This window comes from Furipterus horrens, unplaced genomic scaffold (genome assembly GCF_987537825.1).
Source record: "Furipterus horrens unplaced genomic scaffold, mFurHor1.1.pri manual_scaffold_4, whole genome shotgun sequence".
Classification (NCBI taxonomy): Eukaryota; Metazoa; Chordata; class Mammalia; order Chiroptera; family Furipteridae; genus Furipterus; species Furipterus horrens.
The window spans coordinates 61854399-61873546 of record NW_028327174.1 but is presented as its reverse complement, the minus strand read 5'-3'; the positions used below and the strand labels follow the sequence as shown (position 1 = coordinate 61873546).

The 19148-nt window shown below is 37.6% G+C and overlaps 1 protein-coding gene across 1 annotated transcript in view; it reads right to left on the bottom strand.

Annotated features, from left to right (window-relative positions):
* SRGAP1 (SLIT-ROBO Rho GTPase activating protein 1) overlaps positions 1–19148 on the bottom strand; it is a 276096-nt gene that overhangs the window by 89100 nt on the left and 167848 nt on the right. Inside the window, exons 5-6 of the mRNA XM_090273550.1 lie at positions 11219–11401; positions 10624–10752 (exon numbers count right to left, since the gene is read on the bottom strand). Coding sequence (XP_090129676.1) covers positions 10624–10752; positions 11219–11401 — 312 coding nt within the window. The remainder of the gene's footprint in view (positions 1–10623; positions 10753–11218; positions 11402–19148) is intronic.

Genomic DNA, 19148 nt, shown 5'->3' with positions numbered 1-19148 from the left:
CCTAAACTTCTCCTTCCCAATCACTACCCCTTCCCTTTTCCCTGGAAATAACTCTATCTGGAGTACCCTCAACTGTCTAAACCCGGTTTGGTTTACTATATTCAGGTATCTCCAGCAAAATGAGTAAATCGTTGGCAGCCGTCCGTCTCGAGAGACGATGGTGTAGCTTCTTAAAGAGTCTATCTGCACCGCTGAGAATGGCTATGCAGTCCGACTCGGGAGTGACACGGTGAGTAAATACTTCTTTAATAATTAAGCCATTATTTATTTCAGTATATTGCCCTTAATACAGTGACACCTTGGTACTTGTCAGCTTCAGAACTCATCACACCCTTTACTCATCACATTTTGACAAGAAATAAATGTTTCAGCACTCGGCGCTTGCTTGGGACTCACTGCACTTGCTAGGACTTGTATGAGTCACACCACCATGCCACAGAGAAAGTGCTTCATTGTTCAGTACTCATGAATTTTGGCATGCAGTACCAGTATATCAATAAACTTTAGAGGTCTGATATCTCATAATTAAAAAAAATATTTTATTTATTTGTTTTTAGAGAGAGGGGAAGGGAAAAAGAAAGACAGGGACAGAAACATCAATGTGTGGGTTGCCTCTCATGCACACCCAACTGGGGACCCAGCCCACAACCCAGGCATGTGCCCTGACTGGGAATCAAACTGGTGACCCTTTGGTTCACAGGCCAATCCACTGAGTGACACCAGCCAGGGCTGATATTTAATACTTTTAATTTGGATTTTATCAAGTAGTTCATTTTCTAGGTTTATAAAAGTGTTATCAATGGTAGAGTTCATCATAAAATTGATTTATTGATCATAATAAGGAACATTGAAACATTAATATTTATTAAAAATAAATTCCAGTAGAGATCCAACAACCACTCTTTAGAAATAGAAGTGTTTCTACATTGACAGCTATTTCTGAGAGAGTGTGGGAGAGAGAGAGAGAGAGAGAGAGAGAGAGAGAGAGAGAGAGAAAGAGAGTGAGCTTTATTAATTTAGACTAATAGGTAAAGATGAAGTTTACCTAAAATACATAAAAATTGGAATTATTAAATATTAAAAAATCTATAAGATCACCTCCAAATATGTGAAAAACTTTAGTTTATTAAAGCATTGAATTATTAAAGTTTTTAGACCTGTAGTAATTAAGAGGACTCCATTAAATAGGATGGCAATAGTATATATAAACTGACAGCATGAGATGCCTGAAAATATTATTACTCTTTAATTTTCATGATTAATTTGTACTCTGAGGAAATATTTTGTTTTCTTTATAGCTCAGATGTTGTTGAGTTCTAAATTTGCACATTTCCAGTTTAATAAGATTTAAATTTAAGTGGTTTTAGAATATCCATATTGTTGCAAGGGGGAAAAATTTAACTATATAATGGAGTAATGAGTCACATCACCCTATGCCAATGATCAATTTTAGCAACAATATTGGTGGGTTAAATAGATCTTCCTACATATCTATATAAGTTGTAGTAACATCACCTATGATGTATTCAGGTGCAAAGGGATTAACTTGAATTCATCAAGCCTTTTATATAATTCTGCTTTGTAGGAAATATGGGGGACTGAGAAACAGGTTAAATGATGCCACAGTTAAGAGATCCAGCAGCTAAGATGTTTTAAGAAACAACTGTCCACGTCTCTTTAACAAGAGACTTAGCCAGATAAAAAAAGACTGAAGGAACTCATCACCCAGATACAACGTGTGATCCTCAATTGAGTCTAGTCTAGCCATACCAGCTGTGAAATATTTTGAGGTCATAAATGGGAATATGGTCTAGTTATTAGATACGTTTTTTTCTGAAATGGAAAGATGGTGATCAATGATTTTAAAAAGTAGGTTTGAAAGCCATTTTTAAATATAATTTCACACTCTTCTGATATAAAAATGTATATGTGGACACTTAGAAAAAGTATATTTTCAATGATGATCTTGGGGGGTAAGAATGTGGTTGCTTTATTTTTGCTTGCATTATTTTCTAGTTTGCTACAATGTATATAAACTATTTCTGTAATAATGAAAGACTAGTTTTAAAATAATTCTTGAAAAATTATGACTTTTTATATTAATAAATCCTTAAATCATGGTCTGTCACAAAATTTATATGAGACAGATGCTGACATGGATAGAAACCAAGGGAACCCAGAGGTGTATATAAAAAGGGTCTCAACTTGAACTCTTTGATTACTTATAATGCTTTGATTTAAAGAAGATACACTTAGTATCTTTTATATCATTTCACATACAAAATTGCTATGCATTAAACATTTGCCTTGATTTCTGGTCATGATGGAGGCCTAGGCAGACAGGCTTCAGCTCCTCGTGCAACCACAGAAAGAATTACAACTAGATCTCAAAACAAGTAACACCCAGAACTGAGAGAAAATTGAGCTGTATGGAATTCTGACAACCAATGACTTAAAGAAGACACATTCATCCAGACAAGAAGGAGGGGTAGAGTTGTGGAGACAGGTGGAGAGGCAGTGGTGCTGGCAGAATAGATGGTCCCACGTTCACATATAGTGGATAAAAATTGGGAAGGATACCTTGGGAGCAAGTGATCCCAGTCCCAGGCCAGACCACACAGCCCAGAGTGCTAGTGCCAGGAAGATAAATACCCATAACTTCTAGCTGTAAAAACCAGTGTGCGTTTGAGTGACAGAAGAAACTGCCAGATTGCCAGGAGTCTCTGTTTGAAGGGCCCACATGGACTTAGAATGCATGCAGACCCACCTCCTCTGGGATTCAGCACCAAGGCAATAGCTGGAAGGCTGCCAGTTGCATATAGGAAGTGGGAGAAGTGACTGAAAATGGGGCGAGTGCCAGGTAAACTTCCAGAAACCAGGCAGAGGTATTGTCCCCTCTCTGAGACCTTCCCACACACAGAGTGTCAAAGCTAGGAAGCAGATTACTCCATCCTGGTGATTACCTAAGGCTCTGTCTCACACAATTTATGGGTGCTTTTTCTATAATAAACCATGTTACTAAGGGAGTCAAAGCAGCTCTACCTAATACACATAAAAAAACACAAAGAGGCTGTCAAATTAAGGAGACAAAGAAATATGGCTCAAGTGAAAGAGCAGAACAAAACCCCAGAAAGGAAACTAAATAAAATAGAGATAATCAGCCTATCAGATGCAGAGTTCAAAACACTGGTTATCAGGATGCTCAAAGAAATCATTGAGTACAGCAACAACATAAGGGAAGAAATGAAGGTTACACTAAGTGAAATAAAGGAAAATCTATGGGGAGCCATCAGTGGAGGGGAGTAATCTGGGATTCAAATAAACAATTTGGAATATAAGGAAGAAATAAGCATTCAACCAGAACAGCAAGAAAAAAAAAGAAGTTTTAAAAAAGAGGGTAGTATAAGGACCCTCTGGGACATCTCCAACTATACCAACATCCAAAATCATAGGGATATCAGAGGAAGAAGAGGAAGAGCAAGAAATTGAAAACATTTGAAAAATAATGAAAGAAAACTTCTCTAATTTGGCGAAGGAAATACACATGCAAGTCCAGGAAGCACAGAGAGTCCCAAATAAGTTGAACTCGAAGAGGACCACGCCAAGACACATCATAATTAAAATGCCAAAGATTAAAAGTAAAGAGAGAATCTTAAAGCAAGAGAAAAGAAGAGCTACCTACAAAGGAGTTCCCATAAGGCTATCAGCTGATTCTCAAAAGAAACTTTGCAGCAAGAAATACTCAAAGTGATGAAAAGCAACGACATATAACCTAGATTACTCTACCCAGCAAAGCTAGCATTTAGAATATAAAGGCAGATAAAGTGCTTCCCAGACATGGTAAAGCTAAAGGAGTTCATCATCACCAAGCCATTATTATATGAAATGTTAAAGGGACTTATTTAAGAAAAAGAAGATCAAAATTATGAACATTAAAATGACAACATAGTCACAATTATCAACAACTGAATCTAAAAAAACAAACTAAGCGAACAAGCAGAATAGGAACAGAATTATCAATATGGAGATCATTTGGAGGGTTATCAGCTGGGACGGGGAAGGGGGAGAATGGAGGAAAAGGTGCAGGGATTAAAAAGCATAATTGGTAGGTACAAAATAGACAGAGGGATGTTAAGAATAATAGGAAATGGAGAAGCCAAATAACATATGTATGACCCCTGGATATGAACTAAGGGAGGGATTGCTGGCAGAAGGGGGTATCGGGTGGAGGGGGGGCAAAGGGGGAAAACTGGAACAATTGTTAATAGCATAAACAATAAAATATATTTAAAAAAACATTGAAAGGTAAAAAAAATTCCCTTGACTTTTTCTCACTGGAGGTATAACAACTCTTCTAATAATTATTAGATAGCTCAGTATAAAAGGTATCTTGCTAAATACACTCACATAGCATAAAGGATTCTAAATGCTGTTGGATAATAATCAGTCTGTTTCTTTTCATCAGGAATGGTCAAGCATAATGGTTTTTAGGATCACCGCTGTATATGCAAATGGATTCCTACTAAATAAGCAGCCATTTTGGAATGTACATATTCACATCTGATTGCCTTAAAAGTCAATAAATGTATAATTTTTACTGAGAGTATGCAATTTCAGTTAAATATGACCATAAACCAATTTTGTATCATTTGTTTTAAAATTCACATTTAAGTTGTATTATTTGAGAATTACTTGTATTTTAAATTTAAGGCTGATCTTTTAAAAGTCTAACTTTCTAAAAATTGAAAATTACTTGGTATATTTAACTGTTATTTATCTAGATCAGAGTTAATTGGATCTGGAGGTTAAAATATCTCAGTTTGAAACCTAGCAGTTATGAGCTGTGTAGCCTTAGGCAAACTATCTACACTAGTTAAGCCTCAGTTCTTTAAATCTATAAAATGGAGAAAATAGCACTTACCTCACAAGTTTGTGATGATTAGATGAGATTATGCTTAGAAGCCTGCCTGTTACATAGTAAAGGCTCAATAAATACCTATGACAATGATGGTGACTCTTATAATCCTGACATGGTATTTCTTCCTCGTATATCACAATAATACTGAAGATGCTACTCTACATTTCCAACAGATGCCCAATAGGTATCTCAATTTTACTAGACAAAACTATGACTACCTCCCTTCACCCTTCTTCTTCCCAGGGTCCCCACCTCAATAAGTTACCACCATTAACCTGGTTACTCAGGACCTGAACCAAGGAGTCATTTTTACCCTCATTTTCACTCATTATATCAAATTTCTATTAGCTCTATCTTCAATACATTTTGAATCCAGGCTCTTCTCACAGGTGTGTCACTAGCATGCTTCTGAAGCCAGCACCACCTCAAGCCTGGACAACTTCAAAGACTCTAGATAGAGCTCAGTTTTCACTCTTGTCACCACCTCAGTGTATTTTCCACTCAGGTGACAGAGTGAGTCTTTAAAATGTAAACCAGGTGATGTCACTCTGCTGTGAACCCTTCAATGACTTCCCATCATGCTTAAACCAAAATCTAAACCTCTTTCCCTGTTAAAAAGACCCTAAGTGATAGTGCTTGCACTTACCTTCTCTTCTAGCACTGTTCTCCTCACTCACGCAGGTCCAGCTGAGCTGGAGCACCTTACGCTTGCCAAACACACCTCTGCCTCTATTTCTTTACCCTTGGCAGTCCTTCTGTATGAGAGATTCCTTCCCCAGATAGCCATATGGTTCAATTCTCTGCTCAAATGTCAAGCTTTTCCTGACCACGACACCAAAAGCATCCCACCCCCATAGCTCTGTTTTATTTTGATTCATAACACTGTCACTACTGTGTGTGTGTGTGTGTGTGTGTGTGTACATTTGTTTGATTCATTTATGAACTAGCTTGTATTAACGCCATGAAAATGGGGACTTTGTTTTGCTCATTGCTGAATCCCTATTGTCAAGAATAGTACTGGGTACTTTTCAATACATAGAGACACTTATTAATGTTAAATTGAGTTGGGTTTAGCCAAGTACTGCATCCACTACTTAAATAAGCCCTAAAAAATAAAGCAGCAAATCAGTTACATAGAATTAGTTCCCTTATATTCCATATACTTTGCAGAATCTGTACAGGTCTAAGTCTGAAAATAACTTATTCATTTTTATTTAGGAAATCTAGCAGCAGTGTAGCAAAAAAAAAAAAAATCTTTATTTCATCAGAGTACTAGAAAAAAATAAATATATATTTTTAAGTTTCTGTATTTAAACAACTAAGTGATTAGTGACTTGATTGAGAAATACTTGTAACAAAAGAGAAAAAAGCTTTCCCTGGTTTTATTTATTACTAAATGGTTCCACAGAAAGAAATTATGATATTGTGGGATAAAATGAGTTTTAAGACTCATAATTTGGATGTCTCTGTATCTTCTTGTCTGATTGCTGTGGCTAGGACTCCCAGTACTATGCTGAATAAGACAGGTGAAAGCAAGCATCCCAGTCTTGTTCCCAATCTTAAGGGGAACACTTATAGTTTTTGCCCATTGAGTATGATGCTGGCAGTGGGTTTATCATATATGGCCTTTATTGTGTTTAGGTGTGATCCCTCTATTCCCATCCAGTGGAGTGTTTTTATCATTAATGGGTCCTGGATTTTATCAAATGCTTTTCTGCATCTATTGATGTGATCATGTGGTTTTTAATCCCTCATTTTGTTTCTGTGGTGAATCACATTTATTGATTCCAAGTGTTGTACCAAACTTGCATTCCTGAAATAAATTCCACTTGATCATGGTGTATGATCTTTTTGACGTATTGCCATATTTGGTTTGCTAATTTTGTTGAGGATTTTAGCATCTCTGTTCCTTAGGGATATTGGCTTATAATTTTCATTCCTTGTAGTGTTTTTATGTGGTTTTGGAATTAGGATAATGCTGGCCTCATAAAGTGAGTTTGGGAGGCTTTCCTCCTCTTGAATTTTTGGAATAGTTTGAGAAGGAAAGGTGTTAGTTCTTGGAATGTTTGGTAAAATTCTCCTGTGAATCCATCAGTCCAAGGCTTTTGTTTGTTGGGAGTTTTTTGATCACTGCTTCAATTTCACTAAGTGTAATCTGTCTGTTTCAATTGACCAATTCTTCCTGATTTAATTTTGGAAGATTGTATGTTTCTATGAATTTATTCATTTCATCCAGTTGTTAATATTTGACAGAGAAAACAAGCACATACAATGGGCTAAAGATAGTTTGTTCAATAAATGATGTAGGGAAAACTGAACAGATAATGTGCAGAAAAATGAAACTAGATCACCTTCTTACACCACACACAAGAATAAATTCAAAATGGACCAGAGACTTAAATGTTAGACCTGAAACCATAAAAATCCTAGAAGGAAACATTGGCAGAAAATCTCGGACATTGTTCACAGCAATATTTTGTCTGCTATATCACCCCAGGCAAAGGAAACAAAAGAAAAATTACCAAATGGAACTACATCAAACTAAAAAGTTTTGCGCAGCAAAGGAAAATATCAACAAAATAAAAAGACAGCCCACAGAATGGGAGAACATATTCGCCAATACAAATGATAAGAGGTTTTATCCAAAATTTATAAAGAACTTACAAAACTCAATACCAAAAAAACAAACAACTCAATTAAAAAATGGGCAAAGGACCAGAATAGACACTTCTCCAAAGAGGACATATAGATGGCCGATAGGCATATGAAAAAATGCTCAATGCCACTAAGCATCAGAGAGATGCAAATTAAAACCATAATGAAATATCACCTCACACCTGTCAGAATGGCTAGCATCAATAAATCAACAAACAACAAGTACTGACAAGGTTGTAGAGAAAGGGGAACCCTTTTGAACTGTTGGTGGGAATGCAGATTGGTGCAGCCGCTGTGGAAAGCAGTATGGAGATACCTCAAAAAAAAAAAAAAAAAAAAAAAGAGATCTGTCTTTTGAACCAGTGATCACACTTCCGGGAATATATCTGAAGAAACCCAAAACACCAATTCAAAAGAACTCTGAGCACCACTATGTTCATTGCAGTGTTATTTACAATTGCCAAGATATGGAAGCAGCCCATGTATCTGTCAGTCGTCGTCGTCGGCAGCCGTCCGTCTCGAGAGACAATGGTGTAGCTTCTTAAGAGTCTATCTGCACCGCCGAGAATGGCTGTGCAGTCCAACTCGGAAGTGACACAGTATCTGTCTCCTCCCGTGTTGAATCGACATCTTGTGATGACGCTGGAGTGTCCTCTCCAGTGAAGCTGAAGCTACAGAGCCTGGGCAGGGTGATAATGGAGGGTCCGCTGTTGCCCATGCAGCAGACCCCCCCTCTCTTCGCAGCTGAAGGGTCCAAGGGAAAGACGGAGTCAATACAGCTTGGTTTCAGGTGCGCCGCAGGAGTTGCCGGTGTTGACTACAACGTCAAACCGCCTTAGGGACTCCGGCTCCGGATTTTCTGTCGGGGTTTACTCCCTTAGCCTTTCCCCTGAAGAGGTATGCCGCAAGGCAGCGGAGGTTTTTTGGAGTCAGAGTTTTCCTTCTCTGTATCTGTCAGTAGATGAGTGGATAAAACAACTATGGGACATTTACACAATGGAATTCTACTCAGCCATAAAAAAGAAGAAAAATTTACCCTTTGTGAGTGCATGGAATGAATAAGACAGAAAAAGACAAACACCATATGGTTTCACTCACATGTGGAATCTAATGAACAGACTGAACTAACAAGGAAAACAGACAGACTCATAGATGGAGAGCAGGGGAGGTGAGGGGTTGGAGGGATTGAACAAAAAGGGAAAAGGACTCATGGACGTGGACAACAGTGTGGTGACTGTGCGGGGGAGAGTGGCATAAGGGTGCTAAATGGTAACGGAAAAAATAAAATAAAAAAATTTAAAAATGAAATAAAAACACATCAAAGTGTTAATGAACTAAAAATAATTCCCTCCCTTAACAGTTCCACCGTAAAATTCCCCAACTGTGCCTCTAAAGTAAAAGGTAAATACATGAGATTTACATTCATCATTAAATAAAGTTGCTTTAACCTACTACATGTCTAAATTATGACAGATACTTTAAGCCACAGAAAATAATTCTCTAATATGAAACTATTTAATCCACTCACTAAAAACCAATATGAGTAAACTTCCCACAGATAAGTCTCTGAATCTCTTTTACTCTATCTGTGCTTTTCTTACGACATATCACTTTTTTATTTACAAACATTGGCATTTTGGGGCACAGGGCTTTTGTCTGTTTCATCTTTGCAGTCTCCTCTACAGTGTGAGCACAATGACTGGGATCTCAGTACATATTTTCTGATGAAAGAACAATGAAGAAAGTTAAAGCTGAGGAATAACGGCAGTAATCACTGCAAAAATTTAACAGTGGTTATATACTTGCAGAGCTCTAAATGAGCACAATAACTGCTTTTCCCTGTCAGATCCCATGAGTGAAAAGTATAGAGCAGCGATTTTCAACCTACTTCATCTCATGGCACACACAAATTAATTACTAAAATTCTGCAGTACAGCAAAAAAAAAAAAAAAAAAAAAAAAAAATTTTGCTGATCTGACAAAAACAGGTATAACTAAAAAAAAAATATTTTATTTATTTTTTAGAGAGGGAGAAAGAGAGAGAGAAGTAGCAATGTGTGAGAGAAACATTGATTGGTTGCTTCTCATATGCGCCCCAACCAGGGCTGACCCTGCAACCCAGGCATATGCCCTGATGGGAATCCAACGGGTGATCCTTCACTTTGGGGAACAACACCCAAACAACTGAGCTACAACCCTTAGAGCAGGTATAATTTTGATTTATTTACACTGATGGCTATTATTGCGTTGGCTGTTTTCATTTTTTTATTTGACAATCTAAGGGAAAAGAGGTCAGCGACCCTGACTGCCTAGCCAGTATTGTATGTTTTAAAAATTCTCCTGGCTGCTATGGCTCAGTGGATTGAGCATCGGCCTGTGAGCCAAGTGTCGCTGGTTCAATTCCCAGTCAGGGCACATGACTAGGTTGCACGTCAGGTCCCCAGTTGGGGGTGCAAGTGAGAGGCAACCACACAGTGATGTTTCTCTCCCTCTCTTTCTCCTTTCCCCTCTCTCTAAAAATAAATAAATAAATAAATAAATAAATAAATAAACAAAAAAAATTAAAAGAAAAAAGAAATAAAGTAAAAAAAAAAAAAAAAATTCCTGTGGCGCACTGGTGTGCTGTGGCCTGCCAGTTGAAAATCACTGGTATAGAGAGTGAGATAAATCTATAAAAGTGGTTTATGCACACTGTATTGTGTATCGTGTGCCCAATACATGCATTTTGAATCAATGAATGCAGTTAGGGCTGTGCACTGCATAACTTGAAATGGCTGGCTTTCCTTCCTACCTGAGTTTACCAGGCACTCACAGCTTCACAGAACCTAGCAATTTGTTTTTCATGGTTTTAGAATGGACATTTTCCCCACATGTATCTTACAGTTGAGAGTGTCTTAGTCTCATGTATGGTTTACTGAGCAGTATTTTTTCTTTCTGAGTATTACATAAAATAACATTGTTTTAATAAATGATGGTGTTTTAGAATCAATAAAATACAGTTATTACTAATTTTATCCTAACATGGAAAACATAAAAACTTCAAATACTTACATCAATTAAGTCTGAAAGATCGTGAATATAATACTTGAAAACTGAGGCATTGGTTGCTTCGAGGGTTAGGAGATACTCATTCCGTGCCTTAATTGATTTTAGCTTATTTTCTGAATACTTTGCTTGTCTCTGGCAATGAAGATCCAGGCATTGGGAAAGACAACAAAGTCATTTTTAAACAAGATAGAGAAACATACGTGGATTTTTATTAACCTAAACAATTTATTCTACATCTACAAATGACCTTTGAAGTCCTTTGAGAAAAGTACATTTCAAATCTGATTTGAATAACAAAGTAAAATTACCCGGCTACAGGGAATAACAATGTATTTGGTCTTTAGGCCCATTTGCAATGAAATCTCTTTGTTAATATTCAAGTTCTCTACATTGTGTATTGAATACTTGGCATTCACCACTAAATGGTGTCCAGCTGTTATTACGTGATTTTTATGTTTCTCCTATGCATTCCCATGGGAGAAAATTCATGTCATTTCACAATAATTTACAATCTGTGTCTATCAGTTACTGCATCAGTGTTCTTCAGTTTGTCACTTCAAATAAGGGCAGAAAGACTTGGCAATCTATTTTTACTCACCTTTTCTTTCATTTTTTCAATTTTCTTCACAGAGCTTCGCCGCTGATGTCTCTCTTCTAGTCTAATATGAAAGACTGGATCACCGGATCTTCCAATTTGTTTTTCTTCTTGTTTCTCAGCCTCTTTCAGCTTGCTCTCTGCACTGATGCTCTCTGCACGATACATATGGTATGTTTTCATCACCTGCGAAAATGTGAACCAAATTGTTAAAAGATGTCTGCTTATAACTTAGAGCAAATAGAAACCATTATCTGATACATATGTTAAAAATATTACTTTCTAACTTTCAGATTGTTAGTAAAACAGATGAATTATGGAATACTGCTTTTACCTAAAGCAAATAGAAACATGCAAATTAAGTTCACCTGCCAGGAAGAGGTCCATAGGGGACAGGCCTTGATGAAAAAATGATTTAGTCTTCTGTATGCTTTCAGTGTACTTGAAAAGTCCTGTAAGCTTAAAAGTGTTTCTCTAAAATCTCCTCTGCATTATTAATTTGCAGAATAAGCCATTACTCGTGGATAAATTTTAGCCTAACTTTGAATTTATTTTAAGTAAAACTCCAAATTAGTACAGCCCTTACTAAATTTTATTGCTTAAAATCTACTTGTCAAAATACAAAACATATGTAATAAGGCTCGAGCACAGTTTTAATTTAAAAATATTGTTTTTCTGACCACAAAATAATACTTTATGTTTAATGTAGAAAACACATAATAAAAATTAAAAAAAAAAAAAAAGAGGAAAGAAAAAGCAAGCAGAGATAACCACTGGTAAAATTTTGGTATATAGCATTTCAGTCTTTCTCTTATGAAAACACACACACACACTTTATTTTAAAATGACATATATCATTTCTCCTTTTAAAAGACTGAGATCATACTGTATTACCATTTTTAATGTCCTATGTCCTTTTTCCACTTAATGAATTAGAATACTTTCCTATATCACTAAATATTCTTCTAAAATATAATTTTAAGGGCTACATAGTATTTCTTTATATGAGTGTACCACAACTTATTTAACTAATTCCCTATTGTTGAATACTTTAGGGTATTTCAACTTTTTGCTTTATTCAACTCCTTGATGTATATCCTATCTTATTTTACTCTCTTAGAAATAATACACAGTTTGCATTTTAATAAGTTTAGAAATATATAGAACACAAATTTTTGCACAGTATCCTTTCTAGGTATACTGTAAACTTATATAATGAATTCTTAGTTATTAAAAATTTGGTTATATTTTATTACAGAAATATTCATTCACAAAATTGTGTCATATTTCCATGGCTACATTTCTAAAAGAAATTGCAGCATTAGAGAACAGGCACATTTTTGAAGCTTTTGAAACATACTGTCAACTTAACACTCTGCTAACTTGAAAAAATAGCCCATTTTTTAACCTCTCAAAGCAGTTTAGATAACATATATGCTTAATTTTTTAACAAATAATAAAATTTTTATCCCTATAATAAAACCTATTGTATCTCAATATAATCTCTACATTCTTAAGTAAAGAGGAATAATAGATTTTCAGTGAGTTTACCTGAAAACCAGAGTTTTCCAATATAATGTCAATCTGCCTTTATTTGCAGAGACAGACATATGGACCAATTCTGAAACCTATTTATTTTGAGCACAATTATATGCCTTAAAAGAAGCAACATGCGTAAGGTATGAGAACTCCAATGCAACTGTGTTGAGGAACATACTGGATTTCAGCACCCAAGTAACAGTGGTGGCACTTTCTCTTAAATTAGGTCAAATTCTCATCTAAAGAAGATAGGTTTTATTTCATTTACACATAACCAGAGACAATTTTGTAATTAAGCTACAGTTGTTAAGAAGTTGAGATTAACGCAATGTTTTGAAGTAAGGACCTTGATTTTTCTCATTTCAAAATAAGTTATAAAACAGTTTGGGTACTGGAAGCACCACTGGAATAAATACATTTACTTAGGTTGAACTATATGAAATTGCTTTTTCTTAAGGTTATATTAAAAAAGGTATAAAAATAAGCATTTTTTAAATGGTTTAACTTAATACACATTCTCAAGATGACTATTTTGAAGAGTAAAATATGGGGTTAATGAAGAGCCTTTACTTATTTTCATAAAATCTGATGATGTCTTTCCTTAAAAACGTAAGCTAGCAAATTAAGTGCAAGGCATTGCTGAACAAGAACAAAGTGCTAAACTATAAACTATGGCAGCTTTTTCCGAGCTGCGTGTAACTGCAAAGTTGTTTGTTTTTAGTAATTATCAAACCTGTAGGGAGAAGTTTGATTGGCTACTTCAGCTTAAAAGAAAAATAAAATATCATTAGGAAGCAGCTGGGCAGCTGGGGAATGAAAAGGGAGTCACCCTGCAGCTGGGCAAACAGAGAGGTCGATGATCTACTACACACCTTGCATTTCTAGGCTTGGCTCTGTTTATAGTCCCTGCCCAAAGCAAACCCACATACCATCTGGGTGCTGGTTCCAGTTACATCTTTAAATAAGAGGGTGAAAAAAAACAATCTCTCTCTCTCTCTCTCTCTCTCTCTCTCTCTCTCTCTCTCTCTCACACACACACACACACACACACACACATTGTTCAGCTGTCTGTATTCTTCTTGCTCATAAGAAAGAAGAAATGAGGACATGTGACTCCCATCAAGCTGGATAAAACAGCATCCCAGACAGCCATGGTACCTAAGAAATCGTTTTAAAAAATACATCACAAAGAAAAGAACTGATCTCCTGACTCTTGCTTTACTTAAATGCCAAGGGCTAGTGTAAGGAGGTAATTTGCACAAACTAAGCCTTAAGAAGTAAGGATCACAAGCTGGCTGCCAGTATGGCATTTCTTATTAACTAGCTTGGGTTAAAAGGAAAGCATTTGAGTCTGACCTAACGCTAGCAAGAAAAGGGTGTAAATATCTCATCATTATGTGGTTCAGCACAATAGCTGAGGATTCTTTACCCAGTTCAATGGCAATGTACAGAAAGGAAATGTCTTTGTTCAGTTTTCCAATTTGACTTAGGGTTTCCACTGTTCTCTAAAATGTTAACAGTTACAGTGAATGAATTTTTAAAAGTTGGGGAGAAAAACACTAAAAGCTTCTTTGAGAACTCTAATTGCAAATAATGAATGCAAGTACAAACTGCATTACTTAAAAAGCTGTTGACAGAAGTTTAATCTATTCTGTATATAAAATAAGATAAAATAACTGACAGTTCTCTTTTTCAGAGAAGGCAAAGAAAGCTTTTATTTTTTTCAAAGGTGCATCTTGAATACATACGGCAAAAAAAAAACAACAGCTTTGCCATCAGTTTAATGCAAACACAAGCCTTTGCATACCAAATGACGTGACAGGCTTATATCCATGTAAATGTACTCCAGCAGCATATTTCCCTGTTTGAAATCTTCTCTACTAAAACTCCATACATAATTCTCTATCGAACATATTCAATTTATCTTTCTGCCCCATCTTGCCCTAACCGCATGAAGAATATAGTCAAGTAGAAGGTGACACATCATGGACTTCTTTGTGAGACTGCAAAATCCTGACTGACCCATAGAATATATCTGACACCATTCTGTTAAATCAAAATAATTAAAATATCTATAGCAAATTTCAGTATTCAGCATCAAGAAATCATTATATATTTAAAAACTATCCATATGTTGGAGAAGATCAGTGGATTAAGGCTATCCGTTCTACTTTCTGACTTCTGGCTCAGAAGTTACAAGACATGGTTCCAGGGAGGAATCTACCAGTTACTAGGTGGGAGGAAGTTATTTAACACTTCTGCTCACCTTACAAGGTTGTTGTGGATGCCAGTTGTGCCTCCCTGTGTTTGTGTGTGTGTGTGTGTGTGCGCGCGTGCAATTTCAACTTTACTGAGTGCTTACTATATATGCATATTTACAAGGTCTGTCCGGAAAAGGTCCAGCCATTGTTAATGGAATGAGAATGGTTTGCGCAACATCAGTGTAACCTGGCAGCCAAGGAGAGTGGACTGGAATGCGCATGTGTGAACAATGATGACTTCACTGTACTAACAGTGGGGACAGTAGATGCCATTGAGTGAGCATGTGTACTGTGAGGCTGTTGCATTCAAAATGACTGAATAGAGTAATAAATCTGCATCAGATTTTGCATTAAGCTTGAACATTCCTCCATGGAAACTATTCAGATGATTCAGAGGGATGCAGCTATGGGCATCTGGTGACTGGCAGCTTCATCACAACAATGTACCCACTCATGCACCACATCTCCTGTAGATTTTTAGCAAAACATTAAATCACCCAGGTGACTCAGTGCCCCTTATAGCCCAGATTTGGCACCTGTGACTTCTGGTTTTTCCCAAAACTAAAATCACCTTTGAAAGGGAAGAGATTTCAGACCACCGATGAGATTTTGGAAAATACAATGAAGCAGCTTATGGCGACTGGGAGAACTGTGAGAGGTCCCAAGGTGCCTACTTTGAAGGGGACTGAGGCATCATTGTCCTGTGTACAACATTTCTTGTATCTTGTATCTTCTTCAATAAATGTGTCTATCTTTTATATTATATGGCTGTATACCTTCTGGACAGACTACAGATGTGTATTTATTTATACCATTAATGTATATATACATATATGTAATATGTATATATTTAGCTAAAAATTATAAAATGCTTACTATGTGCCACACATTGTTCTAAGCATTTTACAAATAGTATTTTATTTAATCCTTCTAAAAATTCTTCATCAGGTAGATACATTTATCATCCCCATTTCACAGATGAGAAGAGTAAGGCATAGAGAGGTTACTTAGGTAACTTTGCCAAGGTCGCATAGCTGGCAACTGGAAGAGCAATAGTTGGAACCCTGGCAGTCTGGTTTCATATTAGGTGTTCTGTACAGTTATGCCATAACTTTTGGAAAGTCTAAAGCATTATACAAATGGAAAGCCTCTTTACTTGGAGGATATATTTACTCTTGGTTATTTTTAGGAATAGAGGGAAAAAAAGGAATTAAAGGTAAGTATATATTCATTCAACATTTCCTTGGTGCTTACCACCCATAAGGCATTGATGGGTGTAAAAATAAAGCCTTGGTTTCCATCTTCTGTAAGTTTAAATTTCTGGATTTAAACATATGGGCCTTGGAGATGCTTATGGATACAGGTGAAGGGCATTCAGTCTGGAAGGACAGGATTGGCAGAGGTACAGTGGGGACCACGCAGGTGAGGTAGTCAGGAGCAGACCAAGATGGCAGAGAAGGGGGTCCAGGGAAGTGCTTGAAAAGTAGATGGCTGGGTAATTGAGCTGAAGGATAAAGTTGGAGTAGTTGGCATGGAGAAGATCAAGAGAGGCTTGAAGCCCTAAGAAGTGCTGAAATTGTTCTACAGAGGTTTGTGAATCTACAGAGGTGTAAAGTGAATGGTCAAAGCGCTATCTTAGGAACAGTCTGGTGAAGATATGCCGGATGGGTGTGAAGTGACCTCAGTGTGGAAGAAGGAATGGAAAGTAAGAGAGAGAATCTAGAAGGACAGATGCAGGGCCTTTTCTCTGTTACTGTCTCTGACCTTAAACTTCATGCTACTCCCTCTACCTTGCAGTTTAGTAGACACGCTCAGAATCTGGTCCCAGCACCAGCCCAGGCGGCACTTGATGTACCACTCTGAGTCAATCACTGGACGCTGCCTCCTCAGGATTTGTACTTTCCTCTCTCTGTGGCCTCCTCCCAAGCCAATCCCACCCCTGGGAGGCCTTTCCCCAGTACCACCTCTCATGAACATTTTAACTCGTCCTCTAAGGCAAGTTCAAATCTCACCTTCTGCCAAGTGTTGTTCCCTGCTTCCTTAGCCAGAGTGATCTTATTCTTTGAACTGCCAAGACCTAGTTACTGATAGTACTTAAGACACTCTGCCCTGTTTTATAGATATTTGTGTACCATTCTGTATTATATATAGATTGTCCTATAAATTCAGGTAGGGCACCAGTACTGTCTTAGGTGTCTTCAGATCCTGAATATTGTCTGATATACAATAGGAATATAATAAGCATTTGGTGAGAAGCAAATGAAGGACAGAAATCCATTTTCTAGTCTGCTTGTCCTTTCATTTAACAAATATTTACTAATGTTATTAGCATGTACCTGGCATTGTTCTTTTCCATTCCTGGCATCTAACATAGCACCACTAACGAATACCTGAGACTGGATTGATGGGTGACACGTAGTTCTAATCATTTGTAAACAGTTAGCATTGGAGTTTATGGTTCTCACTGTCCCGCCCCCAAGTGTGGTGGTGGTTGGGGGGTGGTGAAAAGCTGTATGTTAGTAACAATATTTCCTAATTTCATACATAGCCTGCTGTTTTACTAAACCCATCAGTCACTAAAAGCTCCACACTTTGTGTTTCCTTATGTATCACCAACCTGGGATAAAGATCTCTTTTCTATAATCAATAGATAGAGGGCTCTAATAGTAACTGAGCCTCTCTAAGTGCTAGACTGATAAACCCATCGGGGCAGGGCCAACAGCCTTGGAAGCCCATTCCTGTTGTTTCCCAGGAAGTTCTCAGGTTCATGGTGAAGGTGCTGAGCCACCCCCTGCTGAGCCCCAGGGAGCTGTGCTGCAAGGAGCCCGGCTCCTCCACACAGCCTCAGACCCTCCCTCCAGGTTATGGTCTCTGCTTTGCCAAGCCGTGTCTCTGGGGACTTATTTTAGACAAGGGTGGAAGGCAGGAACTATCCAGAAGAGATCACTTATAACACTGCCTGCTGGGGTCTTGACACCTGCCATCTGGAGTCTTCTTGCTTTTTATTTTACTGAGCCAACCCTGATGAGGAATACAGCCTCTGAAGCCAGGCAGACCTGGATTTGAGTTCTGGTGCTACCACTGACCAGCTGGAAAAGTTTCTTAATTTTCTTGAGCCCCAGTTCCTTTGAGGTAAAGTTGGGATCAAATGATAGGATGTATGGAAGCACATCACAGGGTGGGTAATTCTCATTCTTGACAGTTTCTAACGTACATTGTAGAAGTAAGCATTTAGTATTTGGGGCCAGGCTAAGTGGCTTCATATCCAGGCTCTTAGCAACAAGGCCCAGGTTGCCCTTTCCCAAAGGCAAAGCAGCTGGGAGAAGGAACTAAGGAACAACAAAAGCAGAGGAGAGGGAGGCCCTTCCCGCTTTTTCATATTGCAACACGGGCTAGGGAAAAACCCATCTGCCAGGCAGGAATGCTAGGAGTTGACTACATAGATACCTACATGTTCATAAAACACACTACCTGAATTCACACTTTGAAAAGTCTATCTAACTATCTGCAATGTACATCTCATAATTAGCACCCTTCTGATGTACGCTGATAGATTCTGTGAAATGAAGTGGACAATAGCCCTAGTTTCAGGGAGCAGTGTACACTGATCTCATTTATTCTTGCACCTAACAGCTACTCAGTATCCATAAGCCAGGTACTGAATGAGAGATGAAATCCCTACCCAGGGGGAAGACACCAAGGCAAACCCACTCTTACTGTAGGACAAGCAGGAGGTGGGAAGGGGCAGTCACTTACTTCAGGGTAGGCTGAAAGGGAGGGAGGTGGAGAAGAATTCCTAGGCTTCTTTTTAATCAGCTTACATTGAAGTCTGAGGGCTCACTTGGGGAGAAAAATGGAGGGGACTATGTTTTATCTGTATGAAGAATGTAAAGACAGGAGAAGCCAACCCTTGACATTAATGTCACTCTGCCAAAACCTACGATGGATGTTTCAGTCCCCACCCCCACCCCCTACCTCCCATTTAAGGCCTATGAGTGGCACTTGTCTTTTTTATTGTCATTTGTGTCATCGAGGATGGGAAAGCTGCTGATCCCTGAGGTTGGTCCCAATGATGAACTTTCATAACCCATCTCCTCTTCTTAGGCTCAGATGGCTCTCCATAAGTCAATGAA